Source organism: Hyperoodon ampullatus (genome assembly GCF_949752795.1).
Source record: "Hyperoodon ampullatus genome assembly, chromosome: 7".
Classification (NCBI taxonomy): Eukaryota; Metazoa; Chordata; class Mammalia; order Artiodactyla; family Ziphiidae; genus Hyperoodon; species Hyperoodon ampullatus.
The window spans coordinates 83,850,778-83,876,047 of NC_136920.1; the positions used below are offsets into that span (position 1 = coordinate 83,850,778).

A 25,270-nucleotide genomic window follows, 5' to 3' on the forward strand; every position below is an offset into this window, starting at 1 on the left:
GGCTGCACGGCTGATTCCCATCACCTTCCCCAGCCACTCCTCTTGGTTCTAGGGGGGGACTCCTAACCCCAGACTCTCCATTTCAAGGCAGCCCTGACACTCAGGTCCAGTTTGGGGCCTGTGGTCAGTACTTACTCAGGCTGAGTCCTCCCATTGCACCAGCCCAGCTGTCTTGGGTCCACAGGGAGAAAGGCAAGACCTGGGTCAGCCTAGGATGCCAAGTCCATATTGTAGGCCACCTTGACAGCCATGAAGCTGAGGATTTTTTTTTTTTTTTTTTTTTTTTTTTGCGGTACGCGGGCCTCTCACTGTTGTGGCCTCTCCCGTCGCGGAGCACAGGCTCCGGATGCACAGGCTCAGCGGCCATGGCTCACGGGCCCAGCCACTCTGCGGCATGTGGGATCTTCCCGGACCGGGGCACGAACCCGTGTCCCCTGCATCGGCAGGCGGACTCTCAACCACCGCGCCACCAGGGAAGCCTGAAGCTGAGGTTTTGATCTGCCTGCGACTCATTTTCTGCAATGATGTTCCATGGGCCAGCATCCTGGAGAGAGAGGGACTTGGGCGCCCACCCCCATGTGCACTCCTGACAGCGTCTGTCTTGTCCCTCACACCTTCAGGGACAGAAGCAGAGGGAGAGGGCAGCTTCAGACACTCCCTTCCCTTGGCCTCATCTGGCTCCGGACCCCGGGGGCAGGGTTTCCAGCAAATACACAACCTTCTAGTGAACCCACACTTTTTCCTAAGCCTCGTGCACTCCTCACAGGAGTAGGACCAGCTCTTGGATCACTCGGATGGCTACCCTGCTTTGGCGAGTGGGCGAGAGACTGTTTACTTCCCAGGGTCAATCCGAAAGCCCAGTTGTGGTCTAGCAGGTCAGCGGCATGCATGTGGTCGTTGAGGTGTTTGATTCCAAGTTTCCAAGGTCGGCATCAATAGGAATCGTCTGTAATAGCCCCTCTTGCTGGGCAGCAGGGAAGCGGATTTCTGGCTTTTCCAGAGGCCCTGCCATGTGAGTCCAGTGCCCCCCGGGTGCCTCCATCCCCCGACTCCGCCCACTGCCTTCCTTCTGTCCGCAGTTCCCCTTCCCCTGCTTTCTTGCTCATCTGTGTTCTCCTTCCGTGGATGTTCCTTCCCGATGCGCTCGCCTCTTTGCATCCATGGTCCCCCCCTCCTGCTCATTTCCTCTAGGGCGCCTGCCCCCAGGCATGTGCCATAGTGAGTCACTTCCTGACAGGTCTCATGGCAAAAGCTGTGACAGGTGCTGGCATTTAACCTCACAAAGTATCTTCCCCAGATAGAGCAGCAGCTTTCCGTGGCTGATGAGGAGGGACAGAGGGGATGGGGGCACCTCGCTGGGCTGCGGGCACCTCCCTGGCAACTTTTAATCATTTCAAAGGGAGAATCCGGGCAGAGTTTGCCTCCAAATGAGGAAGATTTCTTGAATGATGTGAATAGTCAGGCAAAGGAATAGGCCACCCCCGGAATCATCCCTGGGGACATTCCCATGGAGGGGAAGATATTCTGTCAGGGACAATCATCCAAAAAAGTGGAAGGCTAAATTCTTCGACCCTCCTGGTACTTCCAACTCTATAATTCTAAGGAATTGGCTGAGAAAAAAGAAGGGAAAATTGGGCCAAGTGTGAAGGCTAAGAAACAGCTGGCTCAGAAGGATGAGGATGAAAAGGGAGAAAGAAGAAGTGGGCCAGGAAGCATCCAGGTTTTACTCTGGACTTCCTCTTTGAGCTCTTCATCCCTGAATGCTTAGTTTTCTTCCATCTCTAATAAATCTTTCTGACCCACCCACCATACCTTACTTAAGGGGCCTAAAAGCAACTAAGAATGGAAAAATAGAGCCTGGGGAGAAAAAACATAAAGCACTCCAGGTCTGGCCTCATGAGACTGTGGACTATCCAAAGTCAAGGACTTTGCCTTCTACATCCTCTCCACCCCACGGCATCTAGCCCATCACCTCTCTCACTGTAAGGGATGAGTAAAATAGCCGCCGGTCACATCGGGGACAGCCGGTCAGGCCAGGGACCCTTCTTCCCAGGGGTGGTCTTCTCCCCCGTTTCTGAGATGGCCCAGACCCTGCTCGTGGACGCTGCTCATTCCTTGCGCTCCGTGACTGTTATGTCAGAATACGTGTCCCTGCAGAAGAGGCCGCCCTGTGCCCACAGAACTATGGGGCCGGCTCAGCCCTTCCCCAAACCCGAGACCTGTGTCTGCGGGGTCCGAGTCCAGGGACCTCCCCCATCCCTGATAAATGGCCCCATTTGTATCCTTGCAGATCTTAATCTTCCTAATACAGTGGATTGAACTTATCTTCTTCAAAGCGCTCCTCTGTGGAAAGAAAGAACCCACATTTTTTAATATATTTCAGCCAGTGATGCAGAGCCCACTTCCTTTTTGCTTCCAGTCATGTTATATTGGGCTGTCCAAATGCATAGGGCAGGGTGATATGCCTCTGGGTTACTGGCTTATTACAGGACCTCTTACATTAAGCAAAACCGTGGGGCAGACTTGAAGCTTTCTGTTTTGTCAGAACAAAATAGTCTTGTAGCCTATCTTTTTTTTCAAGTCCCTTTTGAATGTGTCTTCAGAGCCTTTCCCATGGCCTCCAGAGCATCCTGCCTGCACCCTGGGCATCTCGCCTGCACCCCGTCTGCCTTTCTTTCCTTCCTTGCACCAGTGCATCCTTCGTCCTCCTCCTCCCTCCTTTCCTGTCCCCCCTCATGTGGTCCCCCCTCTGCCCCCCAGTCAGCAGTCTGCCTTCCTAGCAGCTAGCTAGGATTCAAATATTTGTTCCCTCCTGCCCTTTTCTCTGCAGCATGGAATCAGAATTTTACATCGCAACCAGAACTGGAGAGGGCAGGGAAAGCATTCCACCTTGCAGTTTCCTAGGTCTCCAGGCCTTTAGCAATCTAGATTTTTTTCTGCTTTACAAATCTCACCCAGTATTCAAAGCAATTAAGAAAATAGCATCTCCGTCTCCTTCCATGGACTTGAGGTGAGGACAAGTGTCAACATCTTCCCTTTCTTAGCAAAGAAAGCTGGGTTCGAGTGGATGCGTGTTCTGCAGTAAGATCACAAAGACTCAGTGGAAAAGTAGCTTCAGGGGTCCACATCCTCAGTGTCAATGGGCCCTGCAAAGCTCTCACCTCCAAAGAGAGGGTGTCTTTTGAGATGCTGGCTCCACGAGGATCTCAACGCAAAGGGCAGGCAGGAAACGTCGCTGACCAGCTGGCCCCTTCGCAGACCCAGATGCACATGCGAGTAAGAACGGGCTGAGAACAGCACTTGGTAGAGAGTGTGGGCCCCAGGGCAGCAGCACGGAAATCTTGGGACACTTGGTAGAAATGCAAAACCCTAGGCCCACCCTAGACCTACCACATCAGAATCTATCTATCTATAGATATAGATATAACAACTTGGAGGGATTTATATGCAAATTAAAACCCAAGAACCACTTACTTTATAGAACTAACTTGACAAAATTCATTTTCTCACTTAATGAGGTAGTATTATCCTAACGATCCCCATTTTATGTGAAACACTGTTCCTTCCTCCCTCCCTTTTTTTGCTGTCACATAACAGTCCATAAAAACAGCAGTACAGATAGTGAAGATAAATTCCCACATTGCAGAGGGTGGCCTTGTTGTCCAGCAATTCCCCCCAACTCCCCCAATTCAAAGACAGGAACTTTGAAAATTTTGAGGAAGATGCTCCAGAGCCGGTGCTTCCTGGGGTCTGGGGTGTGCCCTGCCAGCCCCACTGTAGGTAGCTCATTTGATTGGTTAAGTGCAGGGGGTTTAATTACCTGTGGCAAATACACTGCGGTACATTTTGAAAGAATGATGGAGCCTTAGTAGGAGAGAGCCATCCTTTCCATCCTGTTGTATTTATTTACCGCAAAAAAGGCACGCTGAATCTGGAAAGTCATTTTGGTCTGTCTGATTTTATTGTTGTTTAATCCTTAAAACCACTTAGATTGGTCAACCAACATCATTTCAATGAGCGATGCGATTTTTATCTTTATTAGACATCCTGAAATAAGTGATCTCAGAATCCCCTTCAACTCTGCGATTCTTTAAGTCTAAGAGAAATAAGGAAAAAAGGGTGAGAGGATGTTGACCTCCTTCCAATGAGCTTTGAGGAATTAGATATGAACCAGCCTGGGTGATTAAATGTCTGCTGGGGTCGAGGGTCATGACCAGCACCACCACCCTGAGATACCAACAAATAGAGCCCCAGGAGGCACCTACTCTGGAGCATCTTCCTCAAAATTTTCAAAGTTCCCATCTGGTGCCTGAGACCAGCAAAGGCCAGCAATGCCATTCAGGAGGGACACTCAGATCTCAGACTGGGAAGTGTGGACTTGTCCCAAACCCCACTTCCCCCCTTCGCCTCTACTTCCAGCCAGTCCTCACATGGGTTCCACCAGATTCCCAAGATCCTGAAATTCTCACCTGTGGGCTTGTCCTGGGGCCTGTCAACTGGCCTAAGTTCCAGGAGGGTGCCCTGGTAAGTGGATTGCTTGGCTGGCTGACGGATGCACGATTTCCTTCAAAGAATAGCATGAGATTGGGCTCCTAGCTGACTTTGAGTGACTCGGTTTGTTTACGTATTTGCCTGGAGCCCCACACCTTCTGGGGTTGGCCTTGATCACCAACATCCAGACACTGAAGGTAGAGCCTGGGTGGGCATGGTGACCTCGGTGGGGCTGGGTGATGGGGGCAAGCAAGGCCCCGAGAGCTGAAAAGCCAGTGTCCTGGGAAAGGGGCAGGGTGGTAGGGATACCCCAATGCTTCCACGTGGAGGAGAGTCAGGATGCCAAAGCAGTGGCCTCATGTCTGCCCATCAGCCCACCCCCAGGACACCCCACTTCCTGCGTCACACCCATCATGGGCCCAGACTTAATTTGTCGAGCAACCATTGGATCAGCTACGCTTCTACAGGGTGTGAGAAAAGTTACAATGTGTTTTTATCATTCTGAAAACTAATTTTGCTCTCATGCAGGGAGCATAAAAAGGAATCAGGTATCAGGCTTAAAACAAATGCAAATGGATGTACTTTCTCCTCGACCTTTGGGTTGGCTGGGTTTTCACAGGAGCCTGGTGCTTTGACAGCCTCAGGACATTTGTGTTTTAAGACAGAAGGTCTGTCCTCTTTGCAAGCAGAGGGGTCAGATTGTGAAAGAGCGTGTAATAGTGACTGCAAGAAATGTCAATTTTGCTGCCCCAGAGTATTTAGGATCATGAATTGCAACCTTCACAAAAGCCTGAGCATGAAGCCTCCAGAATGTCCTACAAAGCCACGTATTACACCCATTGAGTTCCCTCACCCCAGGTTCTGGGGATCTCAGGGTTATTTTACGTTGGCCAATGTTTATTGAGCACCTACTACATAGCAGTCAAGAAGGGCTTCCTCATTCATTCATTCTCCACTTTATCTTCTCCAGGACAGTTTGAAACCAACCACCTGCTTTGTGTCTGTTTGTATCAAATTGTTAAATGATCACTTATTCATTCTACAAGTAGTTAGTAGTTTGTACTCTGTGTACAAAGGCATCTCTACATTGTGAAAAATGAAGACGTCCATACTCACATACCCTAAAGTTATTGCCACATTTTAAAAATTATATTATTGATCATGCCAATTCTGTTTAAAAATATCAAAGCTTACTAATGTGCCACAGTATTTCATATGTACTCTCTTAATTAGTCCTCATAATAATCATGTAAGAAAAATAATAATATGCCCTTCTTATCAAATGGTCTGAAAAGTTCAAGTGACTTGGACAAAAATCCATTGATCCAAGACTCAAGCAGAGAATTTCGTCAAATACTTTGGGGCCAACATAATGTCCAGAATCTTTGACTTGATGTTCAAACCTCCATTTTATGCCTTTTGTATTCCTTCTCTTCTAAGCTCTTTGAGTACAGTTATGCCCCTGGTTTCACAGTTTCTTGATTGTCTCTGTCTGTTTCTTTCCTCCCAGATGGCCAGGGCTTTGTGAGTGAGGACGAATACCTGGAAATCTCTGACATCAAACGTGACCAGTCCGGGGAGTATGAATGCAGCGCCTTGAATGATGTTGCTGCCCCTGATGTGAGGAAAGTAAAAATCACTGTCAACTGTGAGTAGACCCACTGTCAGAGAGTTCCAGGGGGAAGGAGGGCATGGGGATTAGGGGGACAAAGAGGTAATGGCAATGTCATTTTCTGATAGACCCTAGTTGTTTCCAGCAGGAAAATACAGAATCAGATTGCTGTGCTTATCACCACCTCCAGGGCCATGGAGTCTTCCTGTGACTGTCAGAACTTTTAGCTAATGGGGAGACTCATGAACTCTGGGCTAGTGTGAAGGCTTGAAGAGATGCTGGGGTAAACACAGTATCTTCAAGCAAGAAGTCCTTTTCCTAAAATACATGATCGTTTAGCTGGGCAGGGGGACGTGCGCAGCAGGTGACTGATGTGGTTCTCACCTGTATCACGGACTCGCTCTGCATCTCCCTGCAGACCCGCCCTACATCTCCAAAGCCAAGAACACAGGTGTCTCTGTTGGCCAGAAGGGCATCTTGAGCTGTGAAGCCTCTGCAGTGCCCACGGCTGAATTCCAGTGGTTCAAGGAAGATACCAGGTACCTTGAAAGCGGAAACAGGGCATATCCGAAGCAGAGCTGACGGATCGTTCCCCACGTGGAAGGAGGGTGATGAAGTCCGGGGGGAAGATACGGCAAAACCAAACTGATTACAGCCTCCATTATAACAGAGTCTCCTTTTAGAACCAGAAACAAAACACAGAGGGAGCTGGGAAGTGGACAAAACTGATGGACCTTGTTTCAGAATCAGATTAGCTGTAGACACGGTGGTCTTCAAGGACTAGGGGGATGTAGCCCTGGAGCGTGGGTGCCCTTCCCTTTTGGCCCCTGATGGAGTCCGTGGTGCTTACAGCTGGAGGGTAGAGGGGCCGGGTTTGTCCGAGGGAAGGGCTTTGTGAGGAGGAGAGTGTGTGCGTGGATCCATCTGCGGCGTCTGGGCTTCCCCAGACCCTCCTGTCTGCTGCCTCACTCTGTGTGTGCAACCAAACCCGTCGTACCTCCTCTTTTTTTGCAGGCTGGCCACCAGCCTGGATGGCATGAGGATCGAGAACAGAGGCCACATATCCACACTGACCTTCTTCAATGTCTCAGAGAAGGATTATGGGAACTATACTTGTGTGGCCACGAACAAGCTTGGCAATACCAACGCCAGCATCACACTGTATGGTGAGTGCAGGAGGCCTGGACATGGGGCTTGGTGGGGTGAGGGCTTCCAGGGACTCGGGCGGGAGGAGGGCACACCCTGCTTGGCCTGTGTCCGTCCGTAGGGCTCAATCCCCCACCTTAGATGCGAACGCACCTCTACCGTCATTCTCCTGGCACACGGTATGTGGGGTTTGCAAGGTAACTGATACCTCCTGGTCTCATGCAAGGTGAGCTGTGCACCTCAGCAAAGGAGTAAACCAAACTCTGAACCAAGTTGCACACTGGTTACCGTAAACAAGATGGAACCATGGAACAGGTCGATTGTAGTACTGTCTGTTGGTCAGAGGGGTAAATTAGATATAGTTTTAAGATACCCTCTACAGTAAGAGTCGATGATTCCAGGGGTTATATTAAAATTTTTAAACCAAGTTACCTGCTGCCATCATGATTCTCATGTTGATTGCATGTCACGTTCTCATTCATTGAAATGAACGGAGCAGGGGGCTTGACTCCTCATCGGGACGACTACTCTGTCCACAGCTGAGACAGCCATCCCTTCTCTGCAGGTCTCTCCCTCCCACACAGGGGGAGGGGCCTCCAGAGCCCTGAGCGGCCCTTTGGGAGACCTCACCCTCCCTCACTCAATTCTCGCGCTACTGTGTCCATCTCCTTGTGCAACATTTCACCCCACGGGCCAGGCCCAGCTTGTGGCGATAGTCCGTGTGTGTATGTGCGTGTTTATTTGCTGAGATTTGGTTAGAGGGAAGTGGCTGGTGAATAGGACGAAAAGGTATTCATTTTTCACGTGGACCTCAGACCCTGAACAAGCTTTCAGCATTGACATGAACTAAACTTTGTCCACCAACCATCTGAAATGTGTGATCTATGTCTTTTGTTTTCTCTCTGCATTGTGTGTGCATTTTGCTGTGTGTGTCTTAGAAATAAGCCCCTCATCAGCAGTGGCAGGTGGGTATAGCATGTTCCTTCACTCCTCTGCCTGCCTGAATGCCTATGCTTTTGATTTTCAGCCTCCTTCAAAGACAGGCTTGCCTGCTCCACCTCCTTGGTTTATTTCTCCTCAGTGGCTAGACTTCAGGGGGTTGGTCTGCACAGTTTAGGTAGCAAGCATGTAGAATATGATGGCTTTCACACACGTGCATATGAAATATCGTTATATGTTTCCGGAGAAGGGCTTCCCCACCACCCCGCCAAAACAATAAACTTCTACTTGGTGGCCTTAAGAGGGATGAGTATTCTGCTATTTGTACACAGCAGCAGCGAGGGGAACCCAGCCTAGACACCAAATGGATTACCAGATGATCGTCTCCATGGGGAAATCACACTAGTATGAATGTATAATTCCTCCAGCCCAAGGCAGAAAGGGCTAATGACTTAATTCTGAAAGCTTCATTTAAAAATAGAAGTACTTGGGTCATGATTCAAAATGATCATCATAATATCTACCATTTACCCAGTATTTATTGGTTTCCAGGCATCATGTTAGTTCCATGCAAGACAGGTTATTAACCCCATTTTAAAGATGGGTAAGAGGAGGACCCAGGAGGCTAAGTGACACTGAAGTTCGCATAGCTAGTGAAGAGGTGCTGATGAGACCCAGACCCAGACCCCTCCTCAGTGCTGGAGGGTTTTCCCAAAGGATGAGGGTGTGAACCACAGGCACACACACACTCTCACCCTCCCTCACGTGCTAGCTGGGGCCTCAGCTCTGCTTCCCGAGTGGAAGCCTCACCCTCCCTGTCTGGAATCAATCTCAGCCACATAGCAAATGGTAACTTTTGAATTTTCCAGATCTGGAATCAGCTCTGCAGCCGCCCTTTCCACAGCTCTGGATCCGAGAAAATCATGGGCCACTGGCTCTGCCCACACCTTGGTGTCTGTGAATGTCCATCCCTAGGTCTTGATAAAACTTAGAAGAAAGTGTGTGGCTGGGTTGCTGCTCTGCCACTGACCCTGCCATCACCCCTGAGTCGGTGGGGTTGCCCGTGGGGGGCCGACAGAAAGGTTCCAGGACTGACAGCTAGGTGATACGGGCGCTTGTCCCTCTGTACCATTAACTCGGGAGAGAAGTGTGTCACAGCCGAGAACAACAATGCGTGGAGATTAAGGATACATTCGCCGTCTAGGGCTGCCATAACTAAATAGCATAGCCTGCGGGCTTAAACAACCGAAGCTTGTTTTCTCACAGTTCTGGAGGCCAGAAGGCCAAGATCAAGCCAGGAAGATCTCTGTCAGCTGTTTTTGATGAGGGCTCTCGTCCTGGCTTGTAGACGGCCACTTCGTTCTCACATGGCCTTTCCTCTGAGCATGTGCAGAGAGGGAGAGAGAAGAGAGCTGGGGGGGTGGAGGAGGGCTCTCTGGTGTGTCTCCTTATTAAGACACTAATCCTAGCCAATCAGGACCCTACCATTATAACCTCATTTGACCTTCATCACTTCCTTATAGGCTGCATCTCCAAATACACATGGGGGGTTAGGGCTCCAACCTATGAACTTGGAGGACACAATTCAGCTCCTAGGAAAGGCACAGCTTCATATCCCAATGCAGCCACAACCACACGAAGCCCGTGTCAACAATTAGCTTGTTTGAACCCATTTTCCACTTCTGTCTCTCCTCTTGCACCTAATCCGAATGCATTCTTTTAAAGGACCATTTGAACATTTATAACCGATCTGCTTATATTCCCCAAAGCCACACAAACAGACACCCTGCATCCCAGGCACGCATTTGTGTTTGCCGTCAAAGACTGTAAGCTTGGTTTTTAGAGACCCTTTGGACTCTGCACCGTGAACCCATCCCAACATACATTCATGACAGGCCTCTCACACAAACATGTCTTTCCTATGTTTCCTACCTACACGCACAGAACAAAGGGAAATGAGATGAAAGCAATGTCGAAAGAAAGCAGAAGACACAGGCTATGAAGACAGTGGGCTGAGACGGGAAGTGCTTAGGCAAACTGAGAGACAACACGGGTAGGGTGGGTGATGCTCAAAGATGAATCAGTGGCTGACCTTGATGTGGGATATTTCTTCCTCACCCACCACCAGTTGCTGCCCCTCCAGAAGCCGCACAGATAGAACAGGTCACCCAGCTGAGTGCCAACTCAAAGTGGCATTTCAGACTGTACACTTTTCTAAGCCCCGGGCCACTGCCAGGACTGGAGAGGCAACGGAAGGTAGAGAACAGACCAGCCCGGGGATGGGGAAAACTGAGTTCCAGTCCTGACTCTGGCACAAACCATGCTGCTCTCTGTTCCGTGGTTGCCTGTAAAATATAAGAACAGAACAAAACAGACTCCAGGCTTCTTTCCAGCTTTCTAAGTCTCTGTTCTGAATTTGAAAAACAAAGGGAAACTAGGGTAAGAAGCAGATCTCCAAAACCTGGCATCCGTAACCTTGGGAATGGCAGCAGGTGCTGTGCCTATAGCAAGCAACTTGCTCGAAGTATCCGTAAGCTTTCTTGAGTGGGTGAGGCATTCGGAGGCCACCTGGGCCCTGGCATCCTGGAGCCCGGCCAGGTCCGCACGCAGCAGGGGCGGCCGGGCTCAGCTTGCTGGCCACGGCTCTGCCTCTTGCAGAAGCTGCTCACGTCCTCTCGACTTGCCAGCCCATTCTGCTTCCACTGGGTCTTGAGCAAGGGGCCCCATCCCTCTGTCCTTAGGGTGCAAGGAGGGAACATTCTGAACTTCATTACATCCGGCACTGCAGAGAGTGTGGGGCACGTAATGAGCCGTGTAAACGTCTGTATTTCTGTATTACGGGAACCGGCAGGGGAGAGGCACAGAGAAGGCAAACAAAGCCAGAAAGGAGGGGGATGCTGCCGAGAGACAAACAGATTTCTCACACTTTATCTGTGCAATTGCAGCAGCGACACAAATAAGTTACATTAAGAGTTAAGTACCGGGAATGGGGACTGCTCCTAGGAATCTTGTCATTGCAAGTGAAAATGGCAAAATATTCTGGCTAATGCAACATCTGGGCTCAGGATTTTCTCCTCAAGGCAAAGCCTCAGCCCCTCAGAGCAGCCAGGAAGAAGGCCTACCTCTTGGCCCCTGGAAACTATGAGGACAGAATCTATATTTTCTTTTGCTAATGGCCATTCCTCCAGAGTACATATACATATCAGGCTGGCTCTTCAGACAGGATTTTCATCAACTAAAGGCAGCCGGACCAGCTCTTCTCATCCTGCACCCTGGGCTGCCCTCACCCAGGGACCCCACGGAAAGCTGGTCATGCCCTGCCCCCCACCTGCACTCCTCTATAAAGGCTCCCAACAACCTCACCTTTCCCCCAGGTGGCTCCAGGTGAGACCTGCGGGTTGGGTGTAGGAGCTGAGGATCCTGAATCTCCCCTCCCTTCACCTCCAGTCCAGCCCAATCCATGCCTCAGTCTCACGGCCTGTGTCCCTCCGAACTCCCAGCCTCCCCTCAGCCCCAGACCTCCCTGGCCCCCAACACCCTGCTTCTGGCTTCTAGGATGTGACTGGCTGTGGCTTTCTTCTTCCTCTTGGTCTCAATCTGCTTCTAGTCCCTCCACCTTCTGCCCATGGGTGGCATTACAGCAAGAGGAGAAGGGTCTTCTGTGTCTTCAGGCATCTTCAAGAGTTGGATCTTAGCCCACTGCTTTGGGTGCTTTAAAAATGCAGATACCTGGGCCTGGCCCCAGACCCATTTCATGAAAATCTCCCGGGATGGTCCTGAGTATGAGCTTTGTAGGCAAGCTCTCCCAGGGAAGCGTAGGCACCCAGGAGCCAGACAGTCTCCGAGCAGCAGTCTGGGGGCTCCCCTGTCTGTGTCCCTAGTGCTTTCATCAATTCTGAGCCATAAGACGCTCTGCTACCTGAATGTCCCAGGGGAATCTCCATCTTTCTCTCCCTGGCACCCCTTCCCTCCTCAAACGTGCACCGTCTCTTCTCACCCACCGCCTCACTACAGTCTCCACGGCCATTCTGACCCTTTCCTCTCCCTCACCCCACACCTGTCAGCCAACAGGTCGGAGCAAGCAGGCACCAGCCCTCCCGCCACTGCCATCTCACTCACGCCGGGGCAGGGGCCTTGTCTGGCTATGACGTTCTCTTACCGGTGGGTGGTCCCCTTGTCTTTGATAATCTCTCTTCAATCTGCCGCTTCGGGACCAGGTGGCCCTTCCCAAACTCAGAATGAACCTGTCCACATCCTGCTGAAAACTGCCTCCCAGAAAACCCTCGAAGGCCTTTCCTGCTCCAAGATCAACCTCCCCTGTGGCCCCAAGTTCCCCACTGCCTTCTCTGCATCCACCATGCTAGACACCCGCCCCGCCCTGCCGGGGATGCCCGATCCTATTGCACAGTCCAGCCTCGACTGTGCTGCTTCTGTCCATCAATTCATTGATTCAGCGAATGTTTGTTTCGAGCCTACTGTGTGCCAGGAGTTAGATTTAGGATTTAAGTACCGAGAGGAGGAGACTTCCCAACCTTGTACAAGCAAGTAAATAGACATTTACAATAGAATATAGAATATAAGTGCTGCACTAGAGCAGAGAAGAAGCTACTAGCTAGTAGGTGTCAGCCAGAAGGGGCTTCAGACAGCTCAGAACCCTTTGAGGTAAGTACGCCTGGAGCTCAGAGAATTTAAGCCATGTGACTGAATCCTTCCCGCAGGTAGGAATTCCACCGTAGAAGGACACGTTCACATCCGGTTTTGCACCCAGGTCTGTCTGACCTTAAACCCGTGTTTCTTTCTAACCCGTAGGTATACTGTCTCTTCCAGTGTGTTGAAGGGTCACAGAGGGAGGCGTTTGCCCTCTTCTCTGCCTGATAAAATTGTACTTACCATTTAAGCTTCCACTCAACGGTACCCCGTCCATAAAGTGTTTCTGAACTCCACTGAAGAATCACTCACCCATCTTTTGGACTCTCTTGGTAGTTTACCCTTAGGCTTATATTTTGTTTGTATTTGTTTCTGCACTAAAGGATGTAGCCCTGTATCTCACAATACTTATTGACCAGTAAGCATTGGTTGGATTAATAAATATATCTTCCAGTCAATGGGGCATCCGTTACAGCCTCTTACAGGGTGAACTCCTCACTAACCAAAGGAAGGCCAAATACTCAAAAGGTCTTATAGTCTCCTCCACTGCCCCGTAGGGAAGCCAAGTCAATGGCTGACACTTTCCCTTGCATTCCAGCCCCCCTTACGTCCCAGTTCTAATTTGAAATTTAGGGTCCCCTCCCGCAGGGTCTTTCTCCCTTGTGAGGGAGGCTATTGCAAACATCCCGACAGACTGTTTAGGAAGGCGTTCATCAAATGATTTCTTCTGGCAGAGGCATCAAAAGCTGCACGTGCCTGTCCATTTCCTGCTGATAACGTACATGATTTTTATTTTCCAAACCCACAATTTAAATCCAGGTGGGAGGGAATGAGTCAGAGAGAAACACCATCGTTTCTGGCTGACGGCAGCAGCCTCATCATTTGTATTTTCCCCAACCTGCACAATGTCAACATATTAGGAAAAAATATGCAGACATTTCACATTTCATTCCTGATGAGGCTCCTTGTCACTGCCTCACGCCCCTACCCTGCTCCGTCTGAATCACTGACATCTGGCCGTTAGCCTGAGCATTTAGATTTTAACACAGAGCACTCGGGCTGTGCTGATGTCAGCACACGCCCCAGCTTCTGGTTTGGCACAGACCAAAGCCCTGCGTTTTTCAGGGTTGTGATGAGCTGACTGGTTTGAATTAACTTCTGATATGAACTTCCTAGGCCTTGGGCTTTGTGGGAGCACAAAGCAGAGATGGCTGCCTTTTTGGCTTCTTTATCCGCATGGCTTCCTGGAGCTGCGAAGCCCCGTTCATCTTCCTTGTAGAACAACACAGGGCCCTGTGTTCTGCTGTAATTAAAGGCAACGAAGGAAAAGCTCCCTTTGAAGGGGAGTGATGCACCTTCATCAGCCGGCACTGCTGAAAATAGGTTTACGTTTCCCCAACAAGTGTAACACACACATCCTCTAATTAGATTTCCTCACTTCTCTTTTAATCACCAAAAACATCATTATCCTTTTGGTTCCTCATTAGGAAGGTCACATAGTTCACATTCATATTTATAAAACCCATACACATTTCAGAACAAAACTGTATCTTCTTAGACTTCAGATGCCTCCTTGATCTCACTGCGCTAACACCAAGTTCAACTCGGCTGTGGGGTTTTTTTTTTTTTCTCTTTTCTTTCCTTCATGTGATCACCCTACCACCTGCTATTTTAGTAGGATTACAGCAACACTTTGCTTTCGAACTTCTTGCTGAAGAACTGTGCCTTATTTTCGTTGCAATCATGGAAAGGAAAAGGGTGACATTTCAATACGTTTCTCACTTGTTATGGACCCTCCATTTTTAAGCTTCAAAATCTCTTGTGAGGCAGGATCCTCATCAGTAAACTTATATAGTTTTCTGGGAGCTTTGTGCTGAGTTTGGGTACTTTGATTTTCAAAATCTGTTCCTCCAGAGGGTGATCAGCCAGCGCATGAGCGCAGCAGCAAACCCTTGCTTCCAGGAGAGCTAGGGCTGCTGGTTAATTCTATGGTAAACCCTCAAACAAACTTGCTTTTTAAAAATGTGTAATGTGTAGTATATTTAATTTAACAAAGGAAGTAGCTTCTCCAAAGTGGACTTTATTTTACTCATTTGTTTGTTTGCCTCTTTCTTTATTTACTGTCTTACTGCTGCTGGGCCTCACACATGGCCGTACCATAAAATCTTCCCTCCGGCCCAGAGTACACGTACTGATTGATTGACCTTTGTGACATTTACCATTTCTGGAATGTATCTCTTGATCATTTCTGTCTCTTTATCTCTTCTTTCTGTGTGCTGAGGACTAACTATTTTGGTCTGCATATGTCCTCAGGGTATTTAGTTGTCATTGTTGTCATTCACAGTTGGTTTTGTGGCTTTGTGTCATCATGTGAGCTTTTCAAAGACGCTCAACTTCAGGAAAGAAGGAAGCAATACGTTTTTAGTGTTGAGGAAGGGAAAAGGAGAGGCTGGAATGCGGGGAAAGGGCATAATTACATGTTCTCACTTTTAGTTTATCCCTGAAAAATATTTAACTAAGGCTGATGTTTGTAAGAGCTATTCTATTAGACAGAGTCACTGTTAACCATAAATAAAGATTTCTTGAATGTGGTGCTTGCCCACAGGAAGAGTTGGGCTTCTACATGCACTTCCTCAGAATAACTGGCCTTCTTTGGGAAGCCTTTACCTGTGGTTGGAGCCACATCAGGTCTTGTCAGGAGAGACCAGTCACTTGCTAAGCCAGAGTCACATTTGCTTTCAGTGAGTGTTTGGCAATTATCTTTAATAATTCAGTATACATAGGGTCTCTTTATTTAAAGCAGGAGCCCCACAAAAGATACTATTTTAGACACTAGCAGTTATGGTCCTGGTTCTAATTGACCCAATTGTTATTCATCCTTTACTTATACTCAGTGATTTTATGTATCATCTTCACTCATCCTCAGAGCAACCCTGCAAGTATACAGAAAACCACCTCTGCACATATTTTATACATTAAAAAAAAAATGTTTGAGAGCAGTTAACCGTCTCATCTGAAGTCATCCTGCAAGTGACTAGCAGAGCCAGAATTCACATTCAGTTCTCCCTGATTCTGAATGTGAATTCTGGCTCTGCTAGTCACTCCTCTTAGACAGGCAGGGTGCTCCTGTGATGAAAGGGAGGTTGGATTATTTTGTTCCAAAGGACTTTCTTCTCAGAATCTGTGAGGGCTTAAAACATATTTGTGTTTCTTTATTGATTTAGACTAGGACAGAGGAATTCTAGGTCCTAATGGAGGATAGGGGGACTTCCCTGGTGGTCCAGTGGTTAAGACTCCGAGCTTTCACTTCAGGGGGCGCGGGTTCGATCCCTGGTCGGGGAACTAAGATCCTGCACGCAGTGTAGCGTGGCCAAAAAAAAAAGCTAATGGAAGATGGGGTGTGTGCAGGCAGAGGCTGTGCCTGTCTTCCTCTTTGGAACAGAGCCTGGCACATGAAAGCACCAGCACACATTTGTTGAGTGGACGGCATGGCTTCCGAGGCCAGCGTGGGGTCTGCTTCCCTCGTGGACTGGTCCTTTGCGCTTGGCCTTGCCACAGAGCATGGCTTTGGACTCTCTCATTGCCCTGCCCAGTGCCCCACACCCTCCTCCTAGGCCCTAATGGCCGGAGGTCTCTCTCACCCATCTCACCTCTTCATTCTCACCTACCAAAACCCAGCTCAGGATCAATGTATTTGGAAAAGGTCGAAATAAGCCAATATTAGCCTCAACTAACAAGTGGAAGGTAGGGGGTATGGACCCACCAGAGCAGCCCTTCCCACGATCACATGACTACTTCCTACCAGACACTGTCCTAATCCCTCCAGTCCTTTATCCTGAAAACTCCACATTATTACCCCTATTTTCAAGGAGAAAACTGCAAGTGCTTTGTCTGAGATCACATAGCTGGCAAGCCACAGAGTCAGGATTTAAGCCCAAATTGGTCTGAAGCCAAAGTCCCAAGCGTTGGTTGCACTTTTACAGTGGTCAGAGACTTTACCCCAAAGGGTTTAGGGCTGCAAAGACAAAGCAGTGAGGCCTAGGCAGGGCAGATGCATAGCAGTAATCATGGGACCACACCAGTTCACTAGACAGCAGCAATCCACTGCTTCTTCTGTATTAAAACACAAAGAAGCATTTGCATAATCAGGTGAGTGGCCTTAGCATACAGAAAGCCTATGGGAGAGACCCAAACCAGATTCCTTTTTTCCCCTCATTTCCAGTAGGATCAGGGTTACCTTGAAGATGCCATTAAAGAATCAGTTCATCGTTGATGGCCTTTGTCTTACATTCCTCCAACCTGGAGTATGGTACACGGGCGTAAGCCACTCTCTCCCAGCTTTGAACAAAGCCTGAGAGACTTCCTGTAGGCCCCTCGCTTCCGGTAGGCCCAACTGCCAAATCTCAAATGTGTCCAGGATCCATAAGAGGAAAGCAAGGCTAGTTTCATCTCTATCCTAGTAGATTAGGTAAACTCTTTGGCCAGAATAGCTCAGCCCTTTCTCATACACTGATTGGCCAGAGGCACTCTGTCAATAAATTGCCATGTCATCTGATGCTTAAAGCAGGGCTTATAATGCCTGCTAAGGAATAAAATTTCCTGAAAATGCATAGAAAATGAGGCTACAGAAAAGGAAACTTTAGGGTCTAGGAATGTTTGGTGCCCTCTTGCTGTCTCAGGAGATGGCATGCTGAGGTGCAGAAAGCAGGAGTGGTGATGGTTTTGTACCACTGGAAAAGGCCATCTGGCTGCTCCCCAGCTGTCCCTTCTGGGACCAGATGCAGAGTTTCCAGCCATTCAGTAACTCAGGGTACTAAAGGAGAAGAGCTCAGAGGTCATGCATCCCAGCCTCCTCTCACTGCAGGTGGGAGAACCAAGGCCAGAGAGGAGCTGGCACTCAGCTAGGAAGCAGCAGAGTCACATGGAGAAATTGGGTCTCCAGATCCCCAGGCCATTATTCCATGATGCTGTGGCCTCTGGTAAACATGCACAAAGGATTGTTTTCCACAGAGAGGAAGTAAGAGTTGTGATAATCAAGGGCACCAAGCCTGTAGACAGAGTGACTCAGTTCTAATCCAGCTCTGGGTGTATTGTCTTATGTGGCCATAGGCAGGGTACTTATCTGCTCTGTTTCTCAATTCCCCATCTATAAAATAGGAATGCTGTGCTCGCTTCGGTAGCACGTATACTAAAATTGGAGCGATACAGAGAAGATTAGCATGGCCCCTGCACAAGGATGACATGCAAATTCGTGAAGCGTTCCGTATTTTTAAGAGATATGGGAACATATGTATATGTATAACTGATTCACTTTGTTATAAAGCAGAAACTAACACACCATTGTAAAACAATTATACGCCAATAAAGATGTAAAAAAAAATGGAGATGTTGTGAAATGATAATCGTTGACAAGCCTCAGCCAATTGGATAATGAAAAGTTTGGGAAATGTTGCAAAAAGTTATCTGCTTTATATTAAAAGCCTTTTAAACAAGGAAAAAATAAAAAATAAAAATAAAATAGGAATGCCATAGGGTTTCATAAAGATAAAATGGATTAGATGTTCAGCATTTAGAGTCATGTTTGCCACACAGAAAGCACCATCTAAGTACGCCTTATCTCATCCCCCCAAGTGGCTGAGCAGCCTCTGTGCCTACCGAGGCCCCTCAGAGTTCCACTCCTTGGAGAACTCAGTTGAAGCGAGCTGAGGCTGTAACACCCCTGCCTAAGCAGCATGAACATCTTCCTGCCACTGCTACCTGCCCTCTTGATGATTCTTCCTCCTTTCCCTGCAGCTCGCACTGCTTTGTCTTCCTAATACTCCTCCTTTCCTGTTTGTTTTAGCTACATTCAACCTTGTGCTGGTAGCATGACATCCCCAGAAATGCTAAGCCCACTGGTAGAACTTGGAATAAAGTGATTCCTAAACTAAAGGCCTCTGTCTATCTAGAATGGAGCCCATTCAATTGTTTCTTAAGTTGATATCAATATAATGAATTAGACAAAGACACACACACATGCATATATATACATATATATATATATATAACTAGTGAACATATATCATATATACAATATATACTTTTTACTTTAAATATTCTTTACAAAAACATATGGGTCTTATACATCTGTGTTGCCCATTTCCTTTTAAACTCATTTAAAAATCTAAATCACTCATCTTTTGCAGAAGACAATATAGAGAATTACCTTGAGCTTCAAACTGGGCCTTTTCAACCTCAGCACATTCCGTAGGCCAGTACAGTTCCTAGGATATATGCCTGGACTGATGGGGCCCCAGAGTCAGGCTACTTTCTATAAATATTTATGAAGCTGTCGTGGGGACCATAGCAATGGGCTAAGGGCTGGACTCGGCCCTTATCTGCAAATACTCTATAACAGTTGGGAACAGTTGGATGCCAGCTGCTGGAGTGAGAGAACCATCCATCCCCAGGCTGACAGCATCTCTGCCCGCCCAGCAAGCCCTGGATCCGCGCCATTACAATGACCAGCAAGCCACATGACATGGCTCCTGTCTGAGGAGACCCTGCACCACTGAGTCTTTTTTCAGTAGTAAAGTTATTTCCAACAAGCCAATTTACTAGTAAAGGAGGCGGTGAAGCCCTGCGTTTCTTGCCTGTCACTCCTTCCGTTTGTCACTGGCCCTACAGAGTTGCTTCTAATCCCTGGACTAACACTTAGTTTTGCTTTCCCCGGAATACTCTGCTCCCTGCTCGCTGGCTACTCTTGTCTTGCTTATGACCCTAAATTCTGATGCTGGTAAATAAAGGTGATGGAGGAGTACAGGGGCAGAGCTGGACACTCAGCCTTCCACCCTGGGCCCTCGGAACAGGCAAGGCGATCCGAGTGCACATGGTTTGTCTTCTCAAGGATGCAGATGAAGGGAAAGGAATCGCACCTGTGATTCCATGGTCTTATTTCACAGCGGAATGTGAGGGTTTCACGAGGGCTGTGTAAAAGGGCCAGAGAGAGGGAAGAAGAAAGAAAGAGGTTGAGGGAGAGTCCTGCCAGGCAGGGGCGTAAGGTGGCTGTTGGGTCTGAGAACGGGGGTCATCTTTGTCACCTCTGGAGACGCATCGCTGACTGCTGGGATAAACCCAACCATAGTCTTTAAAACTCTGGGTGTACGTATTCATTCTTCCTCAGCAGCTTTGGGAGACGCCGTCCCAATATCCCAGTCACACCAGATGAAAAGTCAGCCACATCAACACCTAGACTCCTGTGTTTCACAAAATCTTCTCTTCCTCTCCTTCCTCCTCCCACCTCTTCCCTCCACTCTGACCCTCATCCCCCTCCTTCCCCTCCCACCCCTGTTCTGGACACGATTTCCAAGGAGAGAACACAGGTAGAGGCGCTGCTTACAAAGGTCCTGCCCTAACCTGTCAGCCTGCACGTGTAACCATTCCCTCTCTCTCCCTCTTTTAGTTTTTAAACCTCAGTCTTTGAGAGCAGGCTGTAGGGTCCAGGCATCCCAGTGATAAGCCCCTTTGAGTTTCTCCCAGTGGGCACTTTCCATTTACGCAGACTTGGAAGGGTCACTGGTGGGTGGGAGCTGCTCACAGAGAAGCATGTCTATGCGGTGCTTGTCAGGGGATGAGGATGGTGCCCTCTGGGTGTGCGCTAATGGGTCTGTCTCTCTTTCTCCCACACAGGGCCTGGAGCTGTCATTGATGGTGTAAACTCGGCCTCTAGAGCGCTGGCTTGCCTCTGGCTATCAGGGACCCTCTTTGCCCACTTCTTCATCAAGTTTTGATAAGAAACCATAGGTCTTCTGAGCAACGCCTGCTTCTCCATATCACAGACTTTACCTACACTGCGGAGAGCAAACCAGTTTGGGCTTCTTTTTGTTTGTTTCTGTTCTTCTTCTTGATTTGATTCTTTCTTTGTTTGGTTGGTCTGTTTATTTGATTTTTCTATCCAGTTTGAATGAGCGGGGTTGGTGGGGAGGGGTGTGCAGGGTTCTACCATGTGTAGGATAATCATTCATTGGTGTGTCCAAAAATGGAATCTGTTCCTCTACCTTGGCCCTTCCCTTTCCTCTGCCTTCCCAACACCGTCACCACCAACCCGACCCCCCCCAGTAAACCATAAGCTCCATCTGGGCAGAAAATGTGCCTCGTGATAAACACCCTGAAGACACAACTTCACTTATAATGTAGTGCACAGCAAGAATTATATCCAAGTTTCCTATTATCTGCGTCTTTTAAGCTTTGGACCATTTTCCTGACTATAATGTACATATCACTCCTTCCATGTTTATTATTGTCTAATTACATGAGGGTTCACATCCTTTCTTTCTGGGAAGTTCTCTCTCTAAATATATATGAAACATTGCCATCTTTTTAGCCATTCTGCCCTATCTGCTTTCTCTACCAGCTATAGGGATTTGAAGTTTAAGGATATACACACAACCCAAAACTAAACATTTAGAAGTCATGTGACCAAATAAAGGGGGAAGCATTTTGAGGATGGTACTTCTCTCAAAAAAATGTTGTCCAGTTCATAAACAATGATCCGTAGATGGGTGATTATTTAGGTTTTATCAAGCTCTCTATGAAAGTAATCATATGGTTATCCATCTACTCAACTGTCTGATTGATCGTTCCATCCAGTTATCTACCCACCCATCTTCTTCTCTAGCAATCTATTTACTTTATTTATCAATCTATCAATGTAATTATCTAACACATCTTTCTATGTCTTTCTATTTCTTTCCCCACTCTTCACTATCAATCCATCACCACATTAATCTCTAACCATATTGTGTCTATTCCACTGGATTCATGTCTCCTCTACCTTCTGCAGATATTGGCATCTTCAAAATGACCTATCAGCTTCTCATGCGAAAGCCAATGATCTCACAGGCTAACAACATAGAAAGGCAATATGTCATGGACTGTCTGGAATGTGCTAGCCCATCTACCCAAAGTAGATACTGGTAAGAGATGGACAAAAGTAGCAATCGAATGATCGGTCACTCACTCTTCCCAGCAGAGACTGTCTGTGTATTGAGAAACACCTTCTTGGGAAGCAGATAAGCCTTGGCAAAGCCTTGATGAGTATAGTATTTTTTCTTTCTTACCGGAAGGACAAGGTGCCAAAATTTATGTTTCTCTCAGCCTTTCAAGAAAGTGCATGCCAGGAAGCTATGGGACTGTGCTTAATAGCAAGAAAGTGAGAGAAAAAACACACCTCTGTCTCTGCAGTGTGAAGAGAACAGTCCATCTGAGTGGGATGACTTCTGCTATTGTCTCCTCTCTGCTCCAGTTTTGGTTTCATGTTTGAAAACTATCCAGTAAAAAGCTGATGAAAGCCAATTACATTGGGGGGGGGGTGTTGACAACTCTGGTATATGTTTCAGGAAGCTCTTCTGAGCTGAGGGCACTTGAGCAACTGACAATTTCCAAGCACTTGATTAACACAACACTGCAAACAGAAGGGGAAAGTGACACACAATTTCCTTGGATACAGGCTGCTTCTCCAGGAGCTTTGGGGAAGAATGCCCTCAGCTCTCCATGTTCAGAGCAGATCTTTCCAGAACACAAAGAAGAGCTGACCTGATCTTTCTGTATTGTCTCCTGGGACAAGAAGGACTCAGCCAGCAAGTGTGCCAGGGTTGCAAGAGAATGACATTGAAAACCTGCAGGGCTGTGCCCTTGTCCTGTGCTGCAGGGAGTGACCTGCTGAGGATGAGAAGGAACATCAACAGTGACTGTCTCACAGGCCTGCTGGAGACCTGCTGGAAAACTCTTTCAGCTCCACAGTCTAAAATATGAGAAATACCAGCTCCACAGAGTTCCATTACTTCGATGCTTAATTGATCTTCTTCCTCTGAAATGTCGCCTCTTTGTTTTTGTCCGTTATAGCACATGAACATGACGTACACAGTGTAGAAACACACACACACACGTAGGCTGTCTTGGCGTACAAGAAGCTAGGCGCTTCCGTAAGAGAGCTGGCGTGAATGAAATTAATATTACACTTTCCAGCTGTAAAGAGACATCTGCATTTCCCACGGAGTTGCCAGGAGCCAGACTGGGGGAACGTAAATGATGTGCCAAAAGCAGTGTGTGGGTTTCAAGTTCCAGGAACAGTCTAGAACAGGCGTGGAGTCAGAATTACAGGTCGGACATCGGTGTTTCAGACCTGTCACCACACGGGACTCCTGGAGTGGGGCTGGTGTCAGACACTGAAGGAGAGCTTAATGTGTCATTTGAATGTTCTGCTGGTAATACCCTTGTTCCTTTGGAGTAACATAAGTGTGGAGGCTGTGGAGACGGTACCGTCTTGGAGAACGCGGTGCTTGAAATGGACAAGCTGGGCATATTCCTCACTCCGGGACTTGATCTAGAGGAAGGCGCCCATCCTCCTTCAGCCAGGAGGATCCAGAACCTTCCAAGCACAATGAGCCTGGGTCTCAGACTCACTGTGGAACTCCATGCAGCCTCTTCCACTGGATACTGGGAAGCATGTCTGGTAGTTACAGGTTCCAGCCCTGTTTCAGAGGGAAAAACTCCTACCGTTAATCCTCAGCTGTCTGGGATAAAGAAAACCAAGGAAACAAGACCCAAGGAAATGGGGCAGTGGGAAAGAAAACCCTTCTGCACAACAGATGTACTCCAGCTTCTGGGTTGTTTGGGTTCCTTTGGTGGGGATGGCTCCATAGGACGGGAGCTGTTACCCAGCATCTTGAAACATATAGAGCAGCAAACGCTTACTAAAGACAATATCCATATTCACTTTACATATGGCAGGTGGATGGATAAGCCCTGCTGGAGAGATTTTTTTCGAGGTGCCAGTGATGGGGTCAGAGGTTAGGGTAGAGGAGGAAAAAATGAATTATGAAGTCTCTGAGGACGTGTGGCTCTTCATAGGTTTTGCACGTTGGAAGGAAACTGAATAAGGCTTATCAGGAAATCAGGTGAGAGGAACTCAGCTATGTAGGTACTCTGAAACCCTCCCCCTTCCAAGACCAAGTTAATACGTATTCCCACCAAAGTAATTCCAATGCCAGTGCTAGTGTTAAGGCCCTGGCCAAGCTTGCTTTTCAGTAGTTTAATGTCAAGTGCCTGATACCGTCTTCTGCAAGTTGAAGAAAATGTGTTTAGTTTTTCTCATTCTTGTTTTAACTGGGGGAGGGAGGCCATACAGGCGAGTGGTGGTCAAAACATGCACCTATTTTATACAGAGAGATGACGTGTGGCTGTTCTGCTCTAGTTGTATTCAACTAAACAGAAGGGAAGTTCAGGCTGTGCATCACAGAGAGGCCTGGGGCTCTTTCCTCTGAAACCCACGCCTCACACTAGACAATTCGCTTCACAGGTTGGTCAGTTAGTTCTCAAAACCTGGGTGGGAGGTGTCCTCTGGGACTCGGGACAAGTCCACAGCCAAGGATGAGTTCAAGGATGTGTCTCTGCATCAATCCAGCAACTTGCTCTCCACATGGAGGAGTTGGTGATCTCTACTTATGCCGGGAAAAGTCACATGAGAAGAGTAGAGAACCTTAAACTGGGCGGTCCGTCTCCAGGAGAGCTTGTCAACCGCAGTGCATCAGGAGTGGCTGTGGATTGGTGGGTACTTCCAGTGCCAAGGGAAGATTTTCTCCTCTGTGGCTGTGTGTGGATGTTATTGGTAGGAGGGGAGGAATGGGGTGAGAGAAGGGGCCATGTCATCTTTTCTAATCTGACCCTGAGTCCTCACCAGAGAAAAACTGGCTTTGTCATACCTGGAACCAGCCTCCCTTCCCCCCACCAGAAACCTCCACAGAATTTAAAAAAAAAAAAAAATTAACCTCTGGAATTCGAGGAAGCAGCATAAAATGTTTCTAGTTGGCAAAATTCTTTTTTTTTTCTTTTTCTCCAAAAATGAGGATCGTTTTCTTTCGTTTTGCATGAGCCCTGCTCCTAGAAACTTATGCCCAATTGCCTCCCCTCCTACTCTTCAAAACTTCCTTGTTTATTTTAGTTTAAGACAAATAAGTTGGAGCAGTTGCAGTAAAACTTCACAGGTGTGTAACTAGGAAGGCAACATTTTCAAAAAATACCATATGATGAAAACTCCTAATCATCACTAACAGCCAACAATAAAGATGCCAGTCTCATTTCCCTCATTTCTTGAGAGAAGAGAAGTAAATGAAAGGAGGAAGAAATAGATATGCAATTAAAAGATGTGGCAAAAAGAGAGAGCAGAACCAGTGCAATTTACCTTCAGGTGCAGAGCATTGGCAGTCCAAGAGGATGCGGAGTGGACTCAATTAGACACGATTGTCATCAGCCTGAAAGTAGCCAGCGAAGCCTAATTTCCCATATTTTGAAAGACATTCCATTTTGTTTCTTTCAACAGTGCCCTTTTAAAGGCACAGGGTTGTTTTAGTTGTTCCATGACCCTGAGTGGGGAAGGAAAGATGGTGAACCCTCTGC

At 47.8% G+C, this 25,270-nt stretch overlaps 1 protein-coding gene across 3 annotated transcripts in view; it reads left to right on the forward strand.

The window, feature by feature from the left end:
• Positions 1 to 20,604, forward strand: part of OPCML (opioid binding protein/cell adhesion molecule like) — a gene marked incomplete at both ends in the record, with an annotated part of 1,078,949 nt that extends 1,058,345 nt beyond the window's left edge. For 2 of the 3 annotated variants that reach the window (XM_079709170.1, XM_079709169.1), the window contains 4 exons: positions 6,002 to 6,139; positions 6,522 to 6,642; positions 7,118 to 7,269; positions 20,504 to 20,604. In XM_079709170.1, the coding sequence (XP_079565296.1) occupies positions 6,002 to 6,139; positions 6,522 to 6,642; positions 7,118 to 7,269; positions 20,504 to 20,604 (512 nt within the window). Of the gene's footprint in view, positions 1 to 6,001; positions 6,140 to 6,521; positions 6,643 to 7,117; positions 7,270 to 8,187; positions 8,215 to 20,503 lie in introns of all 3 variants that reach the window. The other variant, XM_079709168.1, reaches the window with a different exon arrangement.
• Positions 20,605 to 25,270: the final 4,666 nt, after the last annotated feature.